We start from the raw sequence: 24,954 nt of genomic DNA, 5'->3' as shown, positions 1-24,954 counted from the left end.
AAACTTTAGTAGTTCAGTATTAAATCCCTACTATACTTTGTTTTTTAGCATTAGAAAGGTGGTAAGCGATCTTGACGTGTCTTTTTTATTGAAAAATACTTTTGAAAAATAAGTCATCCCAAATAGGTAGGTGGGTCAATTTTCAAATAGGCATTTTTTGCTGCCCCATGGCTAAAACTCGAAATCCATAGGACTATAAGACTGGGTATGTATATATTTTCATTCAATGTCTTATAAGCTTTAAAAATCATGCACAACTGTACCTAATATATTATTTGTTCCTGACAAAATCGCATTTGAAGTTCCAAAAATGGCGAAATATGCCGTTTTTCGCGACCCAGTGGCGGTATAGCGCGATAAAAAAAATCATAACTTTGGATGTAGGCAACATATAATAAACAACTTTGTTTTTTTATAAAGAGCATTTTCTAGAGAATTGATTTAATCATATTGATAAATTAATGCGTTATTTAATAAAACAAGAGAAGCCTTTTTATCGCTGTCCCGCGCGGCACCTGTTTTTTTATGACTTAAATATACCCCCTATAATCTTCTTTGTCTATTGAATAACGGTTAGATTAAATTTACGACGCAATAGTGCGGTTAGTTGGGCATCGATTGACATCGAATGTAGACGCGAAAACAGTTTAATTTATGTTAATACAGGTAAGAATCTCTTTCGAAATATTTTGGTACGACTACAATGACATTTGTATGGACGCTTAATACGTTGGTACATCGTTGAAATAAAAATGTTTATTTAATAATAATAGTTGCAAATATAGTGATAAAATATATAGTAAAATACATAAGTGAATCGGTTGTATTGTGTAGGAAATATCGCAAAAAAATATTATTGGCGACATGTCGCGACATTTGTATGGCGACATTTATACGGCTATTTTGACCATAAAAATGTCGATTGTGGCATACAAATGTCGACATAGTGTCATACAGATGTCGAGTAGGTGCCATACAAATGTCGTCAGGATCTTATAAATGCAACAAAAATAATAAATAGTGGAATATACATGTTGATACTGCCATATAATGTCGAAAAAATGCCTTATACATGTCAAAAGCGCCTTACAAATGGCTAAATAGTGGCATACAAATGTCGATCTTTAAACGTCCATATCTAGCTAACTATAAAAAGTACAGAGGTGCCTCCTACAGTATATTTTTTGTTGTTAAAAACCCTTCCTAAAACGATGATTATAAATCAGATTTTTCAAAAATAAAAAATTGCCATACAAATGTCGAAAAAACACCCTCTTCAAAAATTTACCCAGGTATGCAACAATTATCAAACATGTACGTATATGTATAAAAAAATTTGGCTGTTTTATGCATTTTGTCTCGTCTATTTTCTAGGGAAGGTTAAATAACAAAAGTTTAAAGTTTAAAAAGTCAAGTTTAAATCGCCCCACGACGACGAGATGACGACGACGACGAGACGAATCTAAAAAAAATGTTGGACGTCTAGGTTTGGACCATCCTGTATAAAATATTATTACTTTATTATTTTTATTATCAGATTGAGTTTTTTTGTCCACATTCCGAGACTATTATCAGGCGTCCAATAAGTATGTCTAAAGTTTGAGAAGGGCTGGCATTGAAATAATGGTCACAAAAAATAAACATATAAATAGAAACCTAGTCGTTATAATAATAAGGATGATATTCTAATGAACGTCGAATAGAAACATGGTTAACGCAAACGAGAGTTCGGTAGCAGAGACCATGGGTACCATTCACCGAACAGCCGTTCGGTGAACGAAACATGGAAAATATGAGGAACCTATTTCGCGAACAGATTTTGAAAATAGTATTTAAATCGTAATCAATATGGTATAACTACAAATCTATCAATTAATTTAATACTTGAATCCATTACTAAACCGTACATGTATAAAATTCTCGCTAATACTGGCGTAAAATATCTAAAATTATTGTTTGATAATAGTCTTGCCAAAAACCTTATTTTGATGCCAAAAAGTCGTAAAACATGAACATTTCAAACGCAGTTTTATAATAATCTATATAGATTATTGTTGTTCGGCAATTGCTCATAAAATTGCAAATACATTAATTTATTTGTGAAATTAGGTAGTTAATCTAAATAGTTCGTAATCAACCACTAGAAAAATAATTTCAAAAACATACGCTTTTCCTGATTCCGGACGCTGTTCGATAATACCTTCCAATTAAATTGTCGGTGTACTCATCACCGAACTCACATTAAGCTTAATTTCTGATAATATGACTGCACTAAATTAATTAAATTTACTAAAGTACACAAACTAATTAGGTAATCACACTGTAAAATCATACTTTGAAACACAGAAATAAATTTAAAAGGTTTTATGGCCTTAAGAAATATACGCAACTTCTTAACGATTTCTTTAAGGTTGCCCATACAAAGTGGCAATCGGCAGCGACGACCTGTTTCGATCAATTGCCACGTCCCAACTGCGGCACAAATTGGCCGACTCTGAGGCCTTGAAAGGGACAGGTATTTAACTCGTGAAAAAAAAATACGCAAGTAAATATCAGCTGTAAGTAATCGACTTATAGCCTAAAATAGAAGAAATTCGGTGATACGGACGGATTTTGAGCGTTCGGTGGAGCGTACATTTACCTTATACATAGATAGGTATCTGCCAGACGGAATACAATGGGCAAATCTGTAGTTAGGTTACTAAGTACTTAACACACACACAACTCAGAGGGCTTACCGCGAACCACGTTCGATGTGCTGCCACCCCGTCACACTTACGTACGAATATACAAGTGCGACAGGGAGGCAACAACGGTAAGCCCTCTGATATGTCTCACACAAATCTCTTGTATCTCTAAATTATTAGCAAACCGTTGTTTTATTATCAACTAAAATAAATTATACTTAATTCTAAGCTAACGATACATTTTTGTACTTTTCCGTTGTTGAACTTTTTACGATGGCGTGACATGATTTTGTGATGACAAGCCACGGCTGTTCTGAAGAATCTCAGTCCTATTAATATTGATGAAGGCACGGTAGGCTTGTAAAATTCATAAGCAACATTTTTCTCATAAATAATGGATGTGGTTAAACAATTCATTCTTAAATAAAACATAGTACCTGTGGTGGTTGTTTTGAAGTGGTGTCCTTGATAACTTGCACTTGTTCAGAATGTAATAAGTAACCACATTTAGGTTTAAAAAAATATGATGACAGAAGTAGTAAATTTAAATTTCTAAAAGACATAAACAGGAATATAAAACTAAAACTAACTACAATTAAAATAACTAAAACTAAAAAATATGATGTTATTATATAAGCTTCAACTTCCTAGCTTTTGTAGTTTCGGCTCTGCGTTGATGAGTCAGTCAGTCAGGACACGTGCATTAATATTGTATATATTAAGATTATTCAAATTAGAAAACTAAAACAATTAATAAAATACTTTTATTAACATGAATGTACTATAAGTATGTATAGCAAAATCTAAAACTTATTAAAATGTCAGTCAGTAACAGTAAAATTAATCTTATTATAAATATAATTTTGTTCACTATAACTTATGAAAAATATGTTTGTATATAAAACTTATAAATGTTTCCCACGCCATCATTTCATCGTTTGTCAATTTTAAATCATTCTTTAGCATGCCTATTAAGACATCTTTTGTTTCCTGAAAAAAAAACATAATGTCGTATTAAAGTGACATTCCATTTCCAACTGCAGCTGCAATACTGTTCATTTTCTATGGCAATTGACAATGACAGCGACGCGTTTCCATAGTAAAATGAACAGTATTGCAGCTGCAGTTGGAAATGGAATGTCACTCTTACTCGTATTGATAGGTTTTTAGTTGTTGGCAATTAATCTCTCATTTAATCATCACTTTTACGATAACACTAAGGCCCACTTGCACCATTGCACTAACCCGGGGTTAACCAGTTAAACCTGGAGTTACCGTGGTTACCAGTACAATCTGACACCGAGTTAACGGTTTAACCGCATAACCCCGGGTTACTGGGGCAAGTAGGTATAAGTGTAGCATAAGAACTAACAACATTTACGGTCACTGTGTAAGGCCCAGCACTGAAACTCACATGAAAATACTTCGTAGAAATTTTCCTCTTGCTATGTGACTCTCCAAGTTTCTCCATCATAGCCACAACCAGTTCTGGTTGCCTCAGGTTGGTCACGGCCAGGCTGATAGCAGACATGAAGTTAATGGTGTGTGCTTTAAACTGGTAACTGTTTCTTATCCTGTCTTCGTCGAGGTCCCGAATAGCTTTGAAGAATGTCTTCGTTTCTGGGTCGGCACGAAACAATCTGTGAATAGTTTAGGTACCATATTAATGTGAAATATTTCTTTTCTCAAAAATGGACGGCAAAGTCGACTTTGCCGTCTAAAGAATTGGTCGCGAAGCGCGTAGTTTATGGTCAGACAAAAATTAAAAAGTTAAAAACATTGCAGTCTCGATTTTGGGACTGCAATGTTGCATACAAATTCCATTATTTGTCGAGTTCCAAACTTTTTAAAAGTTGAAATTACCATATCAAATGAAGGCACAGGCCCATTAAACAGCCAAACAGATGAATAGTACCGCGACTATTTAGATGTCTCAAATAGGTTGGCGTATTTTTGGCAGAAAAATACACTTCTAGTTTTTTATTAAAAAAAATAAAAAGGCGGCAAGGGTTTTTTTCTGTCAAAATATATATGTAAGAACGTTGCTTTTGTAAAATATTTCTATGATATTTATATTTCTTGCACCATTTTTGAGAAAAGCACTATATATGACTCGGCTGGAAGGCTACTTGCTGGCTTCGGATTCAATTAAACGGACTCCCAAGGTCGTCCGTTTAAAACGAATCCTCAGCCTGCAAGTAGCTACTTCCAAGCCTCGACAATAATGTACTATTCCTTTTAAGTAAGTTTAAGATTTAAAAATGTTTAAGGTAGGGTCTAGATAGAAAATATCAACGGTAGAGTCTGACTTAGCAACGACTTGAAGAGAAAAAAGTTACGGCTCGGCCACGACATTAAGCGACATGCGACGGCGGCAGCAACAACCATAGGTGGGAACGAAAGGTCCAATCGCTGTGTCTCACTCCAACCTATCGTTATCGCTGCCGCCGTCGTAAGTCGCTCAATGACGTGGCCGAAACGTAATCCAGTGTTAGTATAATCTTCATATTTTGATAGAATTTTGCCTACACTTAGGTGACACTGCCTCACTTTGTCTTGCAAATGACATGCAGACTAGCTTGGTACGATTCTACGTAAAATATGTATTTCCGTAATGGCGCGAAATATAAAAATTGTAGATGCGGTAATTTTTTGGATTTGCCGCCGGAATTTAGAGACATGAAACGTTAATCTAGCCATGTTTTATCGTTTCTTATGTTTTTATCTACGTAGGACAATAATAAAATAAAATACACGTTTTCCAGAGAAATTTCTACAGAGGTAGAACTGTGTATATACTATAATAGCCTTACGGTGGTTGAACTGTTACGATGTTATTAAAAAAAAGTCCAATTTGTGTGCTTGGTTTTCCAAAGATCATAATAATAATAGGCACGGGTTGGGTTCGCGATTCTTCCGCGTCGAATATTTTCATGAAGAGCCGTATCAGGTGGCATTGACCTTTTGCCCCGTATCGCGAAAAGCCCTATTTAGTGCGCATTTTATGGCACTTGAACGTGAATGCGATGATTCTTGGTGGCAAAATGGCATTATGTAGAGCTCGAGCCCAAGGCCTCTGTTTATTTGCGAAAGAAAACGAAGGTTATCCAAATTTTCATACATGTTTTATTCGTATATTTTGTTAGGGTCGTAGTTTTGATTTGGGCGGTAGGTGTCAGTTTCGACAGAAACCAGTTGAGATTTTGGACAAAATCTCTATAATTTAGATTCTGGTTACTTCAGATTACCTATAGTTCGGTTTCTGAATGAGACAGTTTCGGAAAAAAACATATGAAGTTTAAGTCAATTTTTTTTCTATTCAATTTCTGAGTAGGTCAGATTCTTAGCAGGTTACGGTCATTATAGTATCAAATCAGATGACCATTAAGTTTGACATTGCCAACCGCGTCTCCCGAGCTTAGAGAACATAACCAAACTGAGTGGTCATTAACAGGCGTTCCCCTCTGTCGAAAATAGGCGACCAATGGTCAACCACATGTATGGACTGACGTTTATCTGACATGCTATGTTTACGTTAGGTACGTATACATTTGAAATCTCATTTTTTCGTATCAAACTTAATGGTCATCTGATTTGATACTATAATGACCGTAACCTGCTAAGAATCTGACCTACTCAGAAATTAAAGTGAAAAAAAAGTGACTTAAACTTCATACGTTTTTTTCCGAAACCGTCTCATTCAGAAACCGAACTATAGGTAATCTGAAGTAACCAGAATCTAAATTATAGAGATTTTGTCCAAAATCTCAACTGGTTTCTGTCGAAACTGACACCTACCGCCCAACCCAAATCGTAGTTTTTAGATTTTATTGTAGGTATCATCAAATCTTTAGCTACATTGTTTCATTCTTATAAGTATTAGTGTAATGGTAACATTCCATTTCTAACCGCAGCTGCACTACCGGTACTGAACGCGTCATTGTCATTGTCAAATTCCATAGTAAAATGAACAGTAATGCAGCTGTCGTTGGAAATGGACTGTCACCTTAAGGCCTGAGTGGACCCTCGGAGCGGAGCGTTCAGCGGGGCGTGCAGCGTGGCGTCGGGCTCACAAGTGATTTGAGCAGCGTGCACTAAGGCCGCTCCTATCCGTTTGCATTTGTTTAACATGTACGCCGCCGCCGCACCCCCCCGCCCCGCTGCACGCTCAACTCGAGCGTCCACTCAGGCCTTACACTTAGCGCCACTTGCACCGTCCCACTAATCCGAGGTTAACCGGTTAAACCGTTAATCCAGTGTCAACTTGTACTGGTAACCATGGTAACTCCAGATTTTACCGGTTAACCCCGGGTTAGTGGAATGGTGCAAATGGCCCTTAGAGGTTAAAGCTTTAAAATATCGATGTTTACGTCACTCACCTCAAGAACAGCTCCATCCCGTATTTACCCGCGTCTGCGTCCACGGGCCGCCAGGTGCTTTGGACCTGGTACACCTGGCGAAGAGTCAGGCCCGACACTGGGCTTGTGGCGTCAGGGTCGCCGCCCCACCACCACCGGCTTAACAGGTGCCCCATGATGCTGAAACTGTAGCGGTTTGTTCATAACTATTAGAGGTCTAAAACTTACACCATACAAAAGTTACACCTACCTTTTGTCATTTCTATACAGGGTGTTTGGTACATCGTTTGCCAAATTAAAACGGCAGATAGGTTGAGTCATTTGCTATCTTCTCCGGGGTAATTTTTTTAAATTTGGCGCACATTTTTTTTTCACTTCTATGCTATTTTTTCCTAAATTTCAAATTTTTACTTGCGTAGTAGTAAAAAAAACCATGGCCAATTTTGTTTTTCAAGGCATGAGAAGATAGCAAATGAATCAACCTATCTGCCGTTTTAATTTGGCAAACGATGTACCAAACACCCTGTATAATTTTTATAACGATGTTGAAGGTTTTAAGGTCAGATGGTCCAGATGGGGTAAGGTAAGACAATCATAGTTTATTTTACTCGGGGCTAGAGTAACATTATGAGGATACCGAAGTGTTTCTCTTGCCCCAGTGTTTATCTTACCCCCTCTGATCTTAATAAGAATTTCTGTTACTTATCCTATGTCTATGTCTTTAAGGGTTCGAACAGTTCTAACCATTGGGATCTTTTGAATAATTGCTCCCTCAACGCCCCAACTCAAGAGCTTGCCCCATCATTTCCATACATCTACATAGTTATCGAATGATAGAGCTAATTGGTAGTGAGCGCTTTGAATTTTAATTTAATATTTATATTTAATATTTATTTAATAATCAAGTATACAGTACCACTTTACAGAGTAATCCAATGCGCGATATGTATTACATAAAGGAAGACAAAAATAAATAATTTACAGGTAACAACACATTTAAAAATATTACACAAAGATTATTATTACAATTTAGACAAAAATAAATAATTAACATTTTACAACCCACTTAAAAATATTGTTACAGTATAACTAAATATTTGGCTGATAGCATAATTTCCAGCTTGTTATCTTTGTGAATTCACTCAGAGTGCAGTTAAATATATCTATTTTGGCGGAGACTTCGTTCAATATTACTATTGCCCTGACAATGGGCGCTTTGGCAAGTAAATTAGTGCGTGCAGTCGGGCGCGCAAACATTTTGATTCGGCACAGCTCGACTGATAATACTTTTGGTGGGCATTAGAAAGATACAATCTGTGTTGTCTGATAGTCCTCAGTAGATTCTTCTTACAATTAGTAGTTTGTGATAGTCCCATTTTGGACAAAGACCTTTGACCTGTAGACAACCCATGAACACACAAATGTGTGCTAATTACTTATGTGCTATTCAGGTGCGAAAGGAAATGTTTGCTACTGTTTGACAGCTCAAACTCCTACTACTACTTAAATTATAACAGCTGAAGGTTTTTCTTTTAATAAAAAGGATTCTCAAAACGTGTTTAATTTAATGTAGGTACTCCTAATGGGTAACCGGTAACACCGCGAAATACCACACTAAGCCATAAATTAAGCGCAGACGACGTCGTAGACGGCAAATGAATGGGTTGAATGAGGAAAACCGGCGCGTGTAGGTATTACCTTGCGAGTTTGCAGCTTACTGGATTAACGGCATAACAGCCACGGCTGTTGTTCCTATTGCTCACTGAGCGCAGAAAAGCTTTGGGTAAGCGAACTATAGATGAAATCAAATGCATAAAACACATTGGAGGATCTGAGGGTCCGCGAACCACGTTCGACGTGTTGCCTCTTTGTCGCACTTGTAAATTCGTACGTACGTGTGATAGGGAGGCAGCCCTTGCGGTTGGCCCTCTGCCACCTTGTGGCCTAAATCAACGAATAAGTGCTACCTAGAGTGCCTAGAGTCAATGCACAAACAATAGAGCATTGGAGCTTGGAGGGTATGCCGCCGTGTGGAACCAAAATTAGTTACATGACAATCATGACATTCACAACAGAAAATTCCTGTCTTCGTTTTTTGGTTTCCCTGCTCAGAATTGTTAATACTCCTGATGCTTTTAGTCCAACGAGGGAAAAGGCAGCTATCTGCAATAGCAATTAAAGTAATATATTTTCTTCGCAGAATTTGCTATCTCACTCTAGATGCTAGCTAGGCGAACGTTCGCCTACCTCGCTAAGCGGTGGATACACGATAATATCAGCATGTGGTTAGCCTATAACATCACGTGTCTTTTTAGTATACTATTGAAGCCGACGCGACGCGACGCATACTTTTTTGCTCGTACGCTACCTACAACTAATCGTAGTATTTGACTCATGTTACCAAGAAATGTTGTTCTTCACTAGAGGATATCAATTAAACTATTTGAATTAAATTCACTGTACCTACCAATAAACTTTTTCTAATTTATTAATTTGAGTAGAAAAATGATATAAGATCTTGAAATGTAAAACAACAAAACAAATGAAACATTAATGTTGATATAGTCCTCCTCATCGTTTTCGATGACGGCGACCCCAAACAAACATTATGGACGTTGTCTAGCATGAGGCATGAGCCAAATGTGGCTGGCCAGACCGAACTTGCTCTTAAATACTCTATTGCACCCGTAGACAATAATATCAGGAACAGGCGAATCAATCTACTTTTATTACAAGCTTTTATTTAGTTTCACCTGACCGTTGTCTGTCTGTCTGTCTGTGTGTAATCAAATATTGCAAGTTAAATTTGACCCACTTCCCGGTTTCCGATTGAGCTGAAATTTTGCATGCATGTATAAATCGGATGACAATGCAATATTATGGTACCATCGAGCTGATCTGATGATGGAGACAGGAAAATAATTGCTAAATGTGCTTATGTCACACTTATTTGCTAAATGTGCTTATGTCAACTTATTATCAAAGTAGAGTCATTATATTAAGGAGTTTTGAGGAATGTTTTATATTTATATACTCACTACTAGCTATACATATTATATGTATCTGAATGTAAAAAAAATATTTCTAATGAAACTCGTTGTTTTGATCAGAATAACGCTTCATGTTTATCATATTATGTCCGAGTCATGTATTCGTATAATTTGCATAATGTTTGCCATAGGTTTATTTGCCTTAAACAAGGACAACAAGGTACCTATTCCTTTGAATAAAATAAACGGAATTCAATTGTAAATGCGTCGTCAAATGCTCGAAGTATCGATAATCGGATTAAATTCGAATGGAATTGGCTGTCGATGGATGCGACCTCGGTTCAAGGCTCAGCATGTGCGGACAATTTACCTAATCGAACGATTTCAAAATAATATTAAATAGTAAATACATATATAACATACCTACCAAGTGTAATCTGTGTAATTTTTGTGACATAAGCACAAACAGTATCATTCATCATACGCTTTGCGAGTTTGACACACAGAGCTTCTTCGGATTGTTTAAATGTGTTAAGCCAGTCCAGATGAGACAATCAAATAGATCAGAAATTAAATTCATCTGGTGTCCTCACCCACAAAATTATATCACCAATTTTACATTATAGTGACAATCGAGCGCTTAAAAAAAATCTATCTATCATTCACAATAAAGGCTTGGATTTAGCAATTATTTTCCTTCTGGGTATTCCTTGGCGGCAAATTGATGTACACTACAATGATCATTAATCTATCGAAGAGTATCTGTTGTGACAAGTGACGCATCATTTATGAGAATCTTGTATATATTTTACCTTCCTCAACAGTAAACAAGTTTTTATTAGGTACATCAATTGAATCATTCTGAACGCTTGCATAAATACTCACTCCGATTGACGTTTGTTTTCGCGCTCTTTTTTCCCGCGCGATTGTCTTTGGAATATTTTGAGGTTATAATAATGGAGAGAACGCGCGCGACTCACTCTGTGACAAAAATAATACTGGCCACATATCGCGGATGGCTGATAATGATCACGTATGTTTTACGAGTATGTAAACCGACAAATGACGATTATTTGCAATGCAGTAATTTCTGCAGAGTTTCCAATCTCCCGGTGGGTTCGTCATAAGGTAAAAGTCATTTGTTTCTTTCAAGAAGGACGAAATAATCAAACATTATTATGAATGTACTGGGCAATAAAAATGAAGTGTTCATTGAATAATTCTCTAACAAGTATAACAAGTCTTGTCAAATCATTGTGGTTTTTGCGGACAAACAGTGACCGCTAGGCGCCGCACCCGGCAAACAAATCACCTACGTATAATTATACCTTATGCCATTCCAATAAAAATCGTGTTTTATACAATCATGACGTGGTTTTGAGAAGTTAACCGCATTTTGACTATAGGTATTTAAGTACCTTCTTACTTTGCTAATGGGCCTAAGTGGCCTAAGTTAGATATGAGATTACGAAAGCTAATTAATTATGTAATTAAGTATACCTACCTATAATAAATTTCTCAAACAGAAGTACCTAAAAATAGTTTAGTACCTAAGTAGATATAGGTACTCAAACACACAACACAACTACGTAACCCAACTTGTCATTGTCAGTAGAAAACGGCCTTTTAAATTTTCTATGGAAGATTAACCCTTCGCCTCTCCATTTTCTAAATTTGCCGCATTTCTCTACTAACAAAATAACTATGCCGGAGTACTAACTGAAAATTTAAATTCCGCAATATCGAAGTGCAGAATCAGGGTGCCCAGAGCGCGGTGATGAGATTTATTTCATTCAGTGATAAAAAGTTGTATAATCAATACTTTTTTAACTTTAATACACATAATTCAGTTAGGAGTTTCATAGAGAAAATACCATTACAGTTTTATGAGAAGATGAAAAAGACAATTAGATGTTGACAAAAAAAATGCATTTCACTATTAAATTATTTTATTTGTATCTATTGTTGCAATTTTATAAAAATAGCAAAATACAAAACCCTAATTTAACAAAATACTTAGGTAGGTACCTATATATTCATTGGTCATCGATTAAAATACTGTTAAATCTACCTTAATTTTACAAACAGCCATAACGTACACACATTATTACAATATGATATGATAGCAGAACAAACGGCGTAAATATGATGTCCTCGGCGGGGCTACATAACATATTTGCGACTTTGGTGTAGAAACTCGGACTAAGGTATCTATATGGCACAGCCTCTGGTCAGAGGGCTGGCAGTTACAGGTAAAGCTGCCAGCCTTCTGGGCACCATAACGCATGAAGGCAGCCTCGGGAGCCTTTTTTAAAATTTAATTTTAATTTTAGTGACAAGTTTCCCGAGTATTATTTAATTTTTAGTATATGTTGTTCCCATTTATAACTATTTCATAAAATATAAGTAACTGTTACAATAACAGTTAGGTACTAACATTGTAGAAACGACTAGTGAAGCTCTCTTACTATTGAGCATTAGCATGTCGACCACTAGGACTTTTACCTTACATAGATATAATAATATGGTATAATTTAAAAAAAAATAGAAAATATCGCCTCTGCTTTACTTGCTTTACTATCATATCACTGGATTCTAGTCACTATCATCTGTGTAATCTAAAATAATACACACAACTCATTCTATTAAATAAGATCAATTTAGGCCTGCGAATATGTGTTTGTACCAAAAATCTACGGTTTTGGACCAGGCGCCTAATGTCATGTCATCCAATTTAAGTATTTCAATAAACATTTTTATTAGCACCTCTTTCAGTTCCTGTAACAAAACAAATTATTAGTATTTTTGTTACACTTTGTAATAGATAATATTATATTAAAATTCAAAATCGTAGGTGACACTCATATTAATTATTAACTGTACCTTACTACTTCCCGCGTATTTTGTGTCACTTTTACGATATAGCGACATTTACGAGGTCTTGGTAGCGTGTCTAGATAGCGACATTTAGGTCCCGTTTTGGATTTAAATAAATACCCCACCTAGCTACAGATGTAGTGCATAATTGTTTTCTATCGTATTTTCTCGGAAACGTTCGTAGTTGTCATGCTACTTCAGTCAACCTTAGTACTTTTTGTACCGAGACTGACTGAAATAGCAAGACACGCGTACGGTTCCGTGAAAATACGATGGAAAATCATTATCCACTACATCTGTAAATACAGTTCAATAATAGGTATTTTTAATTTTTAGCTTTAGTTTTTAGTTGTAGTTAATTTTAATTTTGCATTCATTTTATAACACTTGTTTTACATTAAATGAGTTTTCCTCCACTATTTTTGAAGTGAAAATTAATTGTTTAAAATTCGAATAGAAATTGTAAAGTTACCTTGCAGACCTCGCATCTGTTTTAGTAATTTGTTCAATAAATAGCAAGACTCACTAAAAACTGTCGCTCACTGATCTTCCTCTTCATGTGAGACTCTCCTATTTTTCCCATCATGGCTGCGACCATGTCTGGCTGGTTCATGTGTCCCACCGCCAGATCGATAGAGTTCATCAAGTTGATAACGTGCGCTCTGAATTGCATGTTGGACTCGTATTCGGGTTCCGGCAGCTTTCGGACCATTTTGAAAAAATCGCGCGTTTCGGGATACGCGCGGAATAGCCTGCAAAAAAATCGGTGTTATTTTTATAGAGCATTGAACAATGTATAATACGAAAATAATAATAAATTATACTTCTTTTTTGGTCTAGTTATGAACAGTTTAAAATCGTATATTTTAAATATTTTAATGTATAAAAGATAGTTAAATATATTTATAGAAAAAGTAGAAACAAAGAGTAGGTACTTAGTTGAGTTACGATGAAGATGATACAAGCGAGTACAGTTGAGTGATGATTATATCCACCATAATCAGAATCACATACATACATAATATGTTTGAATAGCAACCACAATAATGAATACCTAACGCTACGTCTTACGTAGGCGAACAACGCGCGAACGCGGCGCGGCGCGGCGCGGCGAAATCAATCCTTTGATGCCCATAGAAGTGTCCTACGTAAGCGATCTCGTTGCGAACGCGGTGCGGCGCGATTTGCACGCGAATGTCAGGCGGCGCGGCGCGGCGCGGCGCGGCGGCGGCCGCTTTCGCCGCGCCGCGCCGCGCCGCGTTCGCGCGTTGTTCGCCTACGTAAGACGTAGCGTAACTATCCCCGGGCACAAGACCTTCTTTATTAATCATTACATAAGTAAACCAATATGCTAAAACTCAAAACTCATTCAACATCCTTATAAATTATTCAACAATATGATGATAGAAAACAAAAATTCTGTGACCTGTGATAATAATAAATGTTGACCTTATTGATTTTTGTTGACAGCAAAAACAAAATATGGTTCGAGCATAAAAATAAATAGAGTTTTACTTTTATAATTTAAAGGCTTCAAAGTCTTTTTACAGTAGGTACCTACATATGGTTCTACTTTACCACCCTAGGGCGAGATTAAGGACAATACGTGCCTAAGGCAGGGGTGCGAAACTCCTGAGATCGGTCAAACTCGGCTCCGCTCGGCTCAGCATTGCTCCGAGCAATTATTAGGGTTGGCACCACTTGACTACCTTCTGCGTGCACGACCACAGATAAGATAATCACTTGAATTTTGACAACCCTAAATAGCCGAAAGGGATAGTGTCATATATTAGAAAGGGATAGCATGATTCGACCCTGAACCGCTGTCAAACTTCGGTTTTGTAGGAAGTTTCCTTTCTGTACGGTAGTACTATTATTTATTCTGTGCCTAAGGGCCATAATTATGTACTGTATAACGTTGTACACTTCACGGTCGTGCGAAAAGTTAATTCGCAATTTCCGACTTTTCGCACTTGTATTGTAATGTACATTACTAGTCGCTTGTTACATAATATTAGATTTTGAATTGATTCCCTTGGACTCGAATTTAGGAAACTTCAATTGCGCTTTTGCGGCCCTTGATTTTTACATTGAACTAATTATACATAAGTATATAAAAAAAAAACCCTTTTGACATACGCGTTGGTGCACGATAGCCAAACATAATTTTAATTTGTTGTCGCTGAGTAGGTATCGCACAGTTTCTATTTAGGTTACAACGCATGTACATACCGGGTGTGGCCTGTAATATGAGCAAAAAATTAAACTGTAGGCTGTACTCTTCGTCACACTGACCAACATTTGTTCAGCGACTTTTAAAAATAACTTGTGGTTTGATTTTTAATACTCTTTAAAGTTTATTCTAAGACGCAATGTATTGCGAATTTTGTTATTTTTAAGGCGTGACAAGCAACGTCAATCACAATGATATGCGCGGCGATGGCGTCCATTGAAGTTAATATTTATTCTGTATGAAAAATAGGGAGTCTAAATACTTCATAATTTTTAAAAGTTGTTGAACAAAAGTGTCACCGTTTGAGGAGTAGAATCTATGTTTTAATTATTTGCTCGTGTTACAGGCCACACCCGGTATATCAATTATTATAAGAGATAACTACAGTAGAACCCGCTTAATACGATCACGTTTAATACGATTTCCCGCATAATACGCCATTTTACGCCGGTCCCTGCAACTTTAGGCCTGTTTTCATACATTTTTTCATGGTTAATACGACTCGCGTCCCGCTTAATACGCCATTTAAAATTGCCGTTACGCACCATCTTTCACATTTGTGTAATTAACATAACCGTCGTACGGTCGTATTGTTATGCAACACACCCTTAGCCAACATTTTTTAATGTTGATTTAAACTTTCACGATTATTAAACATTATCAAACTGCACAACGGGACTTAATCGCGTATTTAAGTTTTAAGATTTACCTCCGACGTTTCGAGGACGGCGTTGTCCCCGTGGTCTCGGAGAAGACTCCTCCGACCTTCTCCGAGACCACGGGGACAACGCCGTCCTCGAAACGTCGGAGGTAAATCTTAAAACTTAAATACGCGATTAAGTCCCGTTGTGCAGTTTGATAATTTTTTAATGTGTTTATTACCTGACCTTAAGTTTTTGTTTTGTATAATATCTTTTGTCTCGTCCATATCGGCGTGAGAATGCTGTGCCATGTGCTTGACGGTTATGGACCACGGAGTGCTAGCTATCGCTCTCAGATTTTAAATTGCAGTTAGTTACTCCACGACATTCAAAATTTTCTGATTGAGCCTATCGTTAGTGTTCCTAGATTACACTATGACATCTATGACACTTAGATATCATTCGCTCGTTATCACAGCTGCGGTGTTTGTAAGTACATGAAATAATACTAGTTTTTTTTTCACGTTTAATACGATTTCCCGTTTAAGACGCTTTTTTTGCTAGGTCCCCTCAGAATCGTCTTAAGCGGGTTCTACTGTATCTCGAAAGGAGTTAATAGATCCAAGTTGCAGACACATGTTGCACATGTCGGTCGGCAGCTTAAATTACGTCTATAAAACTAATACCACTTGTAGTTTTACTATGTCATTACGCAGTCATTTCGACCAATTGATATTATGTCTAAATAAGAAAATATTCAGAAGTGTTGGAGAATATTTATAAGTCTGCCATTTTATAAATGGTGCCACTTTAAACAAACAAACTCACATGATTCGGCATGTACCTACACATTATTTATTAGCCATTAGGTACGAATAAAAATGAATGAAAATATACTTAATATGAAAAATCCTGCTGCCAGGATTGAGAGATTCTATAAAATTCGATATTAAAATAGGTATGTAATAATAATAGAGAAAGAAAAAAAACCAAATCCATTCACTGTTTGTAAGCACCTTAAAATAGTAACATACATATTTTAACGTGACACTCATAATCATTTTAAATATCTATGGGGTATTAGAACGGCATACTTTATTGCACGGAAATACGATAAACAATCGAATCATTTTCCGATGGCATCTGTAGTCTACATATATCTGTGCGAGTAGGTATAGCTGCCACTCTGATTCCTGTCTACAAAGCGTATTCAACCAGCTGCTCAATGGGAGCGAATTGAATCGACTTGTATTCAATTGGGGACACTACATATTCAATACCAATTAGAAGATGTGACACTTGGCCCCAAGGTTCCTCTGTATTGTGACCGACCTGTCAGTATAGGTAGTAGATATATTTATATACTTATGCACGTTTGATCGGATGAATGTTGAATAGAATATGTCTCACGGGACAATTTAACGACTAGATTTATCGATATGTGAGTACTTTAAATTTATTTACACTACATAAAGTACATTACATAGAGAACTAACATTTATTGTAATATTTGTCATTGTGTAAACAATAACAATTCTCCTGCAGTGTGATCACTCATAAACGGCACAATTCGGGAAATTAATTAGAGATTTACTTGATATGAAATAGTCAAGATATGTGACGTTCCACGGCCGTGGAACGTCAAACGTCACATATCTTTACTAATTCATATCTAGTAAATCTCTAATTCAGAAAGGTATTTAACAGCAGGATATTTTTTATGCCTAACCTAACCTAACCTAACCTTTTCAGTCCGGTCACCCCTATGACTAACTAGGGAACCTGATTTTACCCCTCCTCCCAACGGTAATAAAAAATAAAACATGTACGTTTGTTGTATTGTTATATTAGGTTAGCTTATTACCCCCGTAAAATACCAGTTTTACCCCCACGGGGGTAATTACCCCCAGGTTAGGAACCACTGCATTAACGTAACATCCCGTCGAAGAGTTACCTAATATGCTTGGAGATCTTAAACTCGGAACTGTGTTGGTCTTAGCGATAGATTTTCCACGGAACCATGTAATATCATTGCTACCAAAAGTCTTGAGTAAGCTTTATATTCCAAGTTTTAACATGTTACCTTTTGAGAAGTTCTGATCCATTTGCAACTGAGTTAGCGAAGACGGGCGCCCAAGAGCGTTGCACGGCATACACCTCTCGCCGGGTCAGCCCTGAGAGCGAGTTCACCGCATCTGGATCCCCGCCCCACCACAGGTGGCTCAACCAACTGCCCATCGTCTCAACTGGCGATCCTGGAAAATAAAGGAGTTTGGTTTTGATATAAGTCACAGTCAGAAATTAGGCTCCAATGTTCTTAACTTTTGGGAACGAAATATGTAGCTATACAACTCTGGTTCATCATCATGTCAGCCATAAGACGTCCACTGCTGAACATAGGCCTCCCCCTTTTTTGGGGGGTGAATGCCATAATCGCCACGCTTGGCAGGCGGGTTGGCGATCGCAGTCGAGTACACCGAATTTGAGGGACGCTGCTGCCCGTCCACCGGTGGTCTTGGACGTGGTTTAAGGACATACCCGGGTCCGTACGTGGTTTAAGGACATACAACTCTGGTTACATATGTCTATATTAATTAGGGAATAAGGAAGAGAGTCACTCATGGACTAAGTACTAGGCTCAAGGTGGAATCAACAGTCAGAGTAGCAGAATATGCCCCTGTAATAGACACTAAATGGAAATAGGGAGGGAAGGGATAGAGAAAGCTTACTCTAAGAGAAGACTCAATAATGGTGAAATACTGCCAGCTTATATGTGGGAAATAAATGAAATAAGCAACCGCTAGAGGACTAACATATGTATGTATATCTGAGAGAATTAGGGCTCTACACCTATACTTAATCCGTACTAAGCATAGGTAGAGCCTTCATTCGATATGCATTTCCACAAATTTATATAGAATCTCCTGAATTTGGATCGCTTCAAGAAGAATCGGAATTTAAATAATATAAAATCTAGGGTTTGGATTAGGTAATATTGAGTTAGAAATATGAATTAAATTTATAAATGATTCTTTTTTTATTTACCGTTAGTCTTCTACATTTTCTCCTAAACATATTTTGAACTAAATTTCTGAAGAGGTAGAGAAAGTTTTTAAACCCCTATTTAGCTAAAATTAAGAAAGTAATGTCTATGCAATCACTTGCAAAATAGTGGGAAAATAAAACAAAATGACATTCGATACAACTCGAACAAACAAATTCCAATTTCAAAATACGTACGTTCAAACTTCCGCACCGTGTTTCGAAAAGTTTACGCGGTTATTGGCAAGGTCTGTGGTCGCGCGCGCACTGCGGTCAACTGTTACACGTGTACTGAAGTCAGCTGTTTGTTTTGCTACACACTGGACTCAGACACTTATAAGCGATCTGCCACTGTCTCGTCATTCATGGGAAATGAATGCTGGGTGCCGAGTGCAATAACAGTTTACTAAGGTGTAAATCATGCTACATTGTTCGAGGAAAAGTAACGTTCTTTTATGCACTTGTACATATAGATAAACAATAATAATAGCTTAACAGAAGATACAGCTGAAGCTTAAGGTATGCCTAATAACGTTACGATACTTTTTGAGAATCATCTTTTCTATAAAGATACTGATCCTATAAATATGGTTGTGGTCTCATTCGATTCAGCGCAGAAAAATACACGAAAATGATACCTCACTTTCCTAGTTTGTCAAATGTGATTATTTTTAAATGAACCCCTTGCCCATACCCCCCCCCCCCCCCCCAGAAAACGGGTTAGGATGCCTAAATTTTTTTAGGACTCGGCAGATCCTCATTTCTAGTCCCAAAATAAAGGTCATAAACAAAGTTTCATGGATGTACATATTTTGCCGCCAAAATATGCTACTTTTCCCATGCTAAAAGGAAAAGGTAATAAAGGTAATTTGCGAACTTCGGTATTCGCGGTAGACCCTCACCCTCAGTAGGTACCCGGGTTCTTTATGAATCCGTGCACACGATACACTTTCATTCACACATGGATTGATTCATGTCGGCTTATACGAGTAACACAACAACAACACTACCTACTCATACCCATTGATATCCTAATATCTTAATGACTTACATTTTTTATACTGTTCCAGATTTCAAGGAAAAGGAAACAACAATTTGCCATGGGGAAATCCTCTTATGTCAATCGTCCCGCGGGTTAATTAGGACTCGGCGAAAATGGTTGCATCAATAACACATGGAAAACTTTATGGAGACCTTTAGGGGAACTTTATAGCGTTACCTCAGTTATCTGAAAGGAAATAAGAAAATAATTATTTTAGAGACACCTATAGATGTGCAATTACCGAGTTTTGAAAAATGTAGTCAGGTACCTACACTTAGCATAGAAAACCTATTTACAAGTTTATATTTATTTCAAAATATTTTCCAGAAATAAAATGAATTTACCAATTTTTGGTAAATGCTTTTTTTAGGCTTTTTCTTATTAGGGGTCATCCATTAATTAATCCAATTTCTAGGTTTTTTACCCCTCCCCCCCTGTATAAAACGCCTTATTTACTGAATTTCCCGGTAGATGTCGCTCTTTATGTTTAGAACTAGCGAACGGTTGTCTGTCGTGGGATACGTAAGATTTCTTAATTTATTTTTGTATATAGAGACGATTTGTGTGCCAGATTAAACATACTTCTGTTTATAATAACAAGGTGTTTGATTGAAGCTGCTTTCCCTTCGAAACCAGAGTCCAAAATTGTACATGGTCCTTCGAACCGGATAAGCGAGCGGCTTTTTGAAAGTTCAGTTCGGACCCACTTCGTCCCGTGGTTAGACGGGTAGAGTTTCCAGCTACCTGGGATTACTAGCGCCATCTAGCAACGAGTAGCCGAAGCTAAAAACGGAAGCGGATACGAGTGGCAGCAGTTTAGAGGTCAAGTGGCGACATCTAGTACCAGCAACTGGAAAAGAAGTTCAGCGAAGTGTGACGTCACATCAGTTCAGTGAGTTGTGTCAAGTGTGAATCGTGAGTACTTTAAATTTTATTTCAAGAGAGTTTCAACCTTGTGAACAATAATTAATTTTGTGATATTAGTTTATTTTGCTATGGAATTTTGAACTTTATTTACTAGAAGATATTTACTTTGAAGAATTCGATCGTTTACATGGACATAGAAAATATTTGGCTGTAGTTTATATGGAATATTAACTTAGAATAATTTAGTAGAGTAGACACTTAGAATAATTCGGAAAATCCTGTTGGAACGGGGAATCCACGCCCGATTTTCTCAGAGTGTATCAAAGTTCAAACACTTGTAAAATTTTCAAATAATTTATAGTTTTTTAAAGTGTTTATTTCTTAGTATTTTTACAGTACGACTAAGTTAATTATCAAATTCAAACTCTGTTTTGCCTAAAGCTAATTCATTTGTAAATATCATGGATTCATTAATTAACTTTCAAAATGATTTGTCTAGTCGTATATTCAAGGCGCGAGTTAATTTCAAAAAATCTCCTAAGGCACGCATAACGGAGCATTTCATAGAGAGTCGGCTAGACACCCTAGAGCAGTTTTGGTCAGAATTCAGACAAGGTCATAAAGAGTTGATGCGTACATATGATTTAGCACTATTGAAAGCAAAAAGCTATATTGTTGAGGAGACTTATGACAAAACAGAAGATGAATACACAGATTACAGATGCGAATTGAAAGATGGTTTGGCTGACTTCATAAGTTTTCATTCAAGTCAGTCAAAGGTCAACAATGATGAAAACACTTTCACTAGGGCAAATTTTGTTAAACTGCCTAAATTAACAATTCCTAACTTTTCTGGCAAATATCAAGAGTGGACGACATTTAGGGATTTATTTGTATCAATGATCCACAACAACAACTCTTTAGATAGTGTGCAAAAACTGCAATATCTAAAAAGCTATTTAACAGGAGAAGCAGAGCAGTTGTTGCGCAACATACCTGTTTTAGACTCAAACTATGATCGATGCTGGAGTTTGTTAGAACAACGATACAACAATAAAAAGTATCTGTCACATTGCATCCTTACACGGTTACTGAGTCAAAAGAATGCGACATCTGAATCTCCTGCTTTTCTGAAAGATTTGTTAGATACTTCAACAGATTGTTTGAGTGCACTGTCTAATCTAGGCATTGATGTTTCCACATGGGACATCATAGTTATACATCTGTTGACATTGAAATTAGATCCAGAGACACGTAAGCAATGGGAGCTTAATGTAGCAGCTAATTCGGCTTCAGATGCGTTGCCTACCTTTGATCAGTTCAAAGAGTTCTTGACCAGCCGGTACAGAGCTCTAGAGTTTATTGAGCCGAGAAACATCAATAAGGTCACCAGTGCTTACGAGAAACCTTCGAGTAGTTCAAACAAACAATATGTATTTCACATTGCTAGCGCACCTGTGTTAGCGTGCGAATTTTGTAGAGAGCCTCACAAACTGTGTTTTTGCAAGAAGTTTGCAAACCAGGACTTAGTTAAAAGACATGAGTTTGTAACAAAAAATAGAATATGTTACAATTGTTTAGGGAGTAATCACACTGTTAAATTTTGCCAAAAAACCACTAGTTGTCGAATTTGTCGTAGAAAGCACCATTCCTTGCTTCATTCAAGGGAGGTCTCAACTTTAGCTGCCAATTTAGGGAATGTAGGTCAGGTAGCTAAAGGTGTTTCGGAGGAAGCCACACACGTCACTCCAGAGAACAAACAAACAGAGATCAAGCCGATAGTCAACTGCCATGCGACAGAGATTGCTAAAGAAGAAACATTATTACCCACAGCTCTTGTAAAGGCTGAGTCGCAGACAGGTGATTATCAGGTAACACGCGCGTTGATAGATCAATGCTCACAGGCTTCATTTGTCACTGAAGCTGCTGTGAAGGTATTAGGGATAAAGAAATTTCCTATTAAAAGTTCAATCACAGGATTAGGTGGCGAACAGACCTCTGAGGTCCCTAAGTATGCAGTTGAGTTGAAAGTTCAATCGCTCACCAATCCCACCTTCAAGATTGCAGTGAAGGCTTATGTTATAAAGAAGATCACTACTTACCTCCCAAGCGAGAAAGTAGTAGCTCCGGAGTGGGCTGTGTTAAACCAGATCAAGTTGGCCGATCCAACGTATAGTTCACCCAACGAAGTAGATGTGCTGTTGGGAGGCAAGGTTTATTGCCATATAATTATGGATGGACTGCTGAAAGGTCCAAATGGATTTCCACTAGCTCAGCGCACCACGCTCGGGTGGATTTTATCGGGCCCACTAGATTTTGCAAATGTAAATGAAAATGTTACCGTCTTACACACGCAGGTACTTGAAGAGAAGAAGTATTTCACCAAGATAAAAACAAAAACCTTCAGTTCACTTCAAACAGCTGAATGCAGAAATAGAGTACAAAGATCGTCATGTACCTAAGCCGATGAGAAGAAAGGAGAACAGGAACATGGTTAGGTTGCCTTTCACTCGCGGTCACACCTGCAAGACTCCAAAATCTCACCTTCCTTACAGCGCAGTTGTCGGTAAATGAGAAGGTCCTGAAAAAGCAGTCAAGGTTCACAAATTACTGACGACCGTACGGCCTCGAAACTATACTCGTACTTACCAGGAAAAGTTCTGAATCAGATTACTTTTCAGAAGTTTAGTGTGGAGAAACTGTCAAATGAATAAAGGAAGTTCAACCTGCAAATAAAAATGGCTTATATAATTAAGAATTAGAAAAGAATACTTACCTGTTATTAATAAAAAGAGAATTTCAGCAGTCAGTGAAGCTGTCGTTGCTATCGCTACCTGCAATTAAAGAAAATTTAGTATCTGATGTGTTACATCACAAGTTATAATAGCAATGAGATTTATATAAAGTAAAGCATAGCAATTTTAATATATCTGAAACATTGTTTATTTTTAGATATTTTACTCACCGTGATTCCCAGAAGATCTTCAGTTTAAATTAGGTCACAAGTGTCACAACGTAGTTGTCAAAACCTTAAGTAGTTTATCATTTAAAATTGGTAATATTTACATTTTTTAGTTCTCGTTAAAATATACTATTCTTCCTAGAAAAAACTGAAGTTGAAGATGTCTTTTGAAGAAAGGGAATAATCTGCCTCAATCTTCTTTTGTTTTTATTAACTGTGGTTTTTCGGCAGAATTATTCAAATTATTCCTATTTAGATCTGTTTTATTTAAAACAATATGAGTTAAGTCCGTAAGTTTACTTACTTAAGTTCAAAACTGTCTTAACAGTTACATGTTAATGGGTTGTTGTATAATGTAGAGTTTAAGTTCATGTTATGTTGTGAAGATTAAGAGTTTTATGTTTTGTTTATGCAAATGTGTCAAAGAAAACTGAGCCCACCTATGATTTGTATTCAGTTCACTTTTGATTCCTTGGTTACCTCAAGGTGGGCGGTTATGATGAAGGACATGTCGTCCTTGGTGGGCGGTATGTATAAAACGCCTTATTTACTGAATTTCCCGGTAGATGTCGCTCTTTATGTTTAGAACTAGCGAACGGTTGTCTGTCGTGGGATACGTAAGATTTCTTAATTTATTTTTGTATATAGAGACGATTTGTGTGCCAGATTAAACATACTTCTGTTTATAATAACAAGGTGTTTGATTGAAGCTGCTTTCCCTTCGAAACCAGAGTCCAAAATTGTACACCCCCCCTTGTCACACTTGGTCACATTTGGCAAACCCCTCCCCCCCTAGTGTGACGTCACATTTTTTCTACGAAATCGCCAAATCGAATTAAGTAAGTACCTAAGTATTATTAATATTTTATCAAAATATTTTTGACGATATAAATATTAGTAATTTTATAACCCAAAACTGCTTAGGAAAGAAAATTAAACGATTAAAAACTATTTTCGTTTTAAAAACTTGTTATTTAAATGTACAGCGAACTAAATAATTTAAATAAATTTTCGGTTACTGATGAAGTTAAAGAGACATCACAAAGTTTGTGTCTCCCCCCTCCCCCATGTCACAATATGTCACATTTTCTTGACCCCCTCCCTCCCCCTAAACGTGTGACGTAATTAATGGATGACCCCTTACCTGAAAAAGTAACCTTGTCTCGGGGGCCTATCAAAGATAACGAAGTGTCGGAGGCCATGGTCTGGTCCCGGACAGCTTTTTCTTAGCGTGAGTCATCCTTTATTATGGCTA

The 24,954-nt window shown here is 36.9% G+C and overlaps 1 protein-coding gene across 3 annotated transcripts; it reads right to left on the bottom strand.

The window, feature by feature from the left end:
- Nucleotides 1-3,434: 3,434 nt before the first annotated feature.
- LOC134667390 (globin-like) lies at nucleotides 3,435-19,235 on the bottom strand. Of its 3 annotated transcripts, XM_063524790.1 has the most exons (5): nucleotides 19,027-19,235; nucleotides 17,870-18,041; nucleotides 7,067-7,231; nucleotides 4,102-4,327; nucleotides 3,435-3,677 (listed from the first exon to the last, which is right to left on the bottom strand). In XM_063524790.1, exons 2-5 carry the CDS (start codon nucleotides 18,022-18,024, stop codon nucleotides 3,558-3,560), a joined length of 666 nt encoding a protein of 221 aa, XP_063380860.1. In that variant the 5' UTR covers nucleotides 18,025-18,041; nucleotides 19,027-19,235; the 3' UTR covers nucleotides 3,435-3,557. The 3 variants fall into 3 exon arrangements, with proteins under 3 accessions (XP_063380860.1, XP_063380863.1, XP_063380862.1); XM_063524793.1 differs by lacking the exons at nucleotides 17,870-18,041; nucleotides 19,027-19,235 and adding an exon at nucleotides 10,921-11,410; XM_063524792.1 differs by lacking the exons at nucleotides 3,435-3,677; nucleotides 4,102-4,327; nucleotides 7,067-7,231 and adding exons at nucleotides 11,967-12,813; nucleotides 13,439-13,664 and having other exon boundaries at nucleotides 19,027-19,232.
- Nucleotides 19,236-24,954: the final 5,719 nt, after the last annotated feature.

The sequence above is a fragment of the Cydia fagiglandana genome, chromosome 9 (assembly GCF_963556715.1).
Source record: "Cydia fagiglandana chromosome 9, ilCydFagi1.1, whole genome shotgun sequence".
Classification (NCBI taxonomy): domain Eukaryota; kingdom Metazoa; phylum Arthropoda; class Insecta; order Lepidoptera; family Tortricidae; genus Cydia; species Cydia fagiglandana.
Note: the sequence above shows the minus strand (reverse complement) of the source record. Positions and strands in the feature narration are given on the sequence as shown.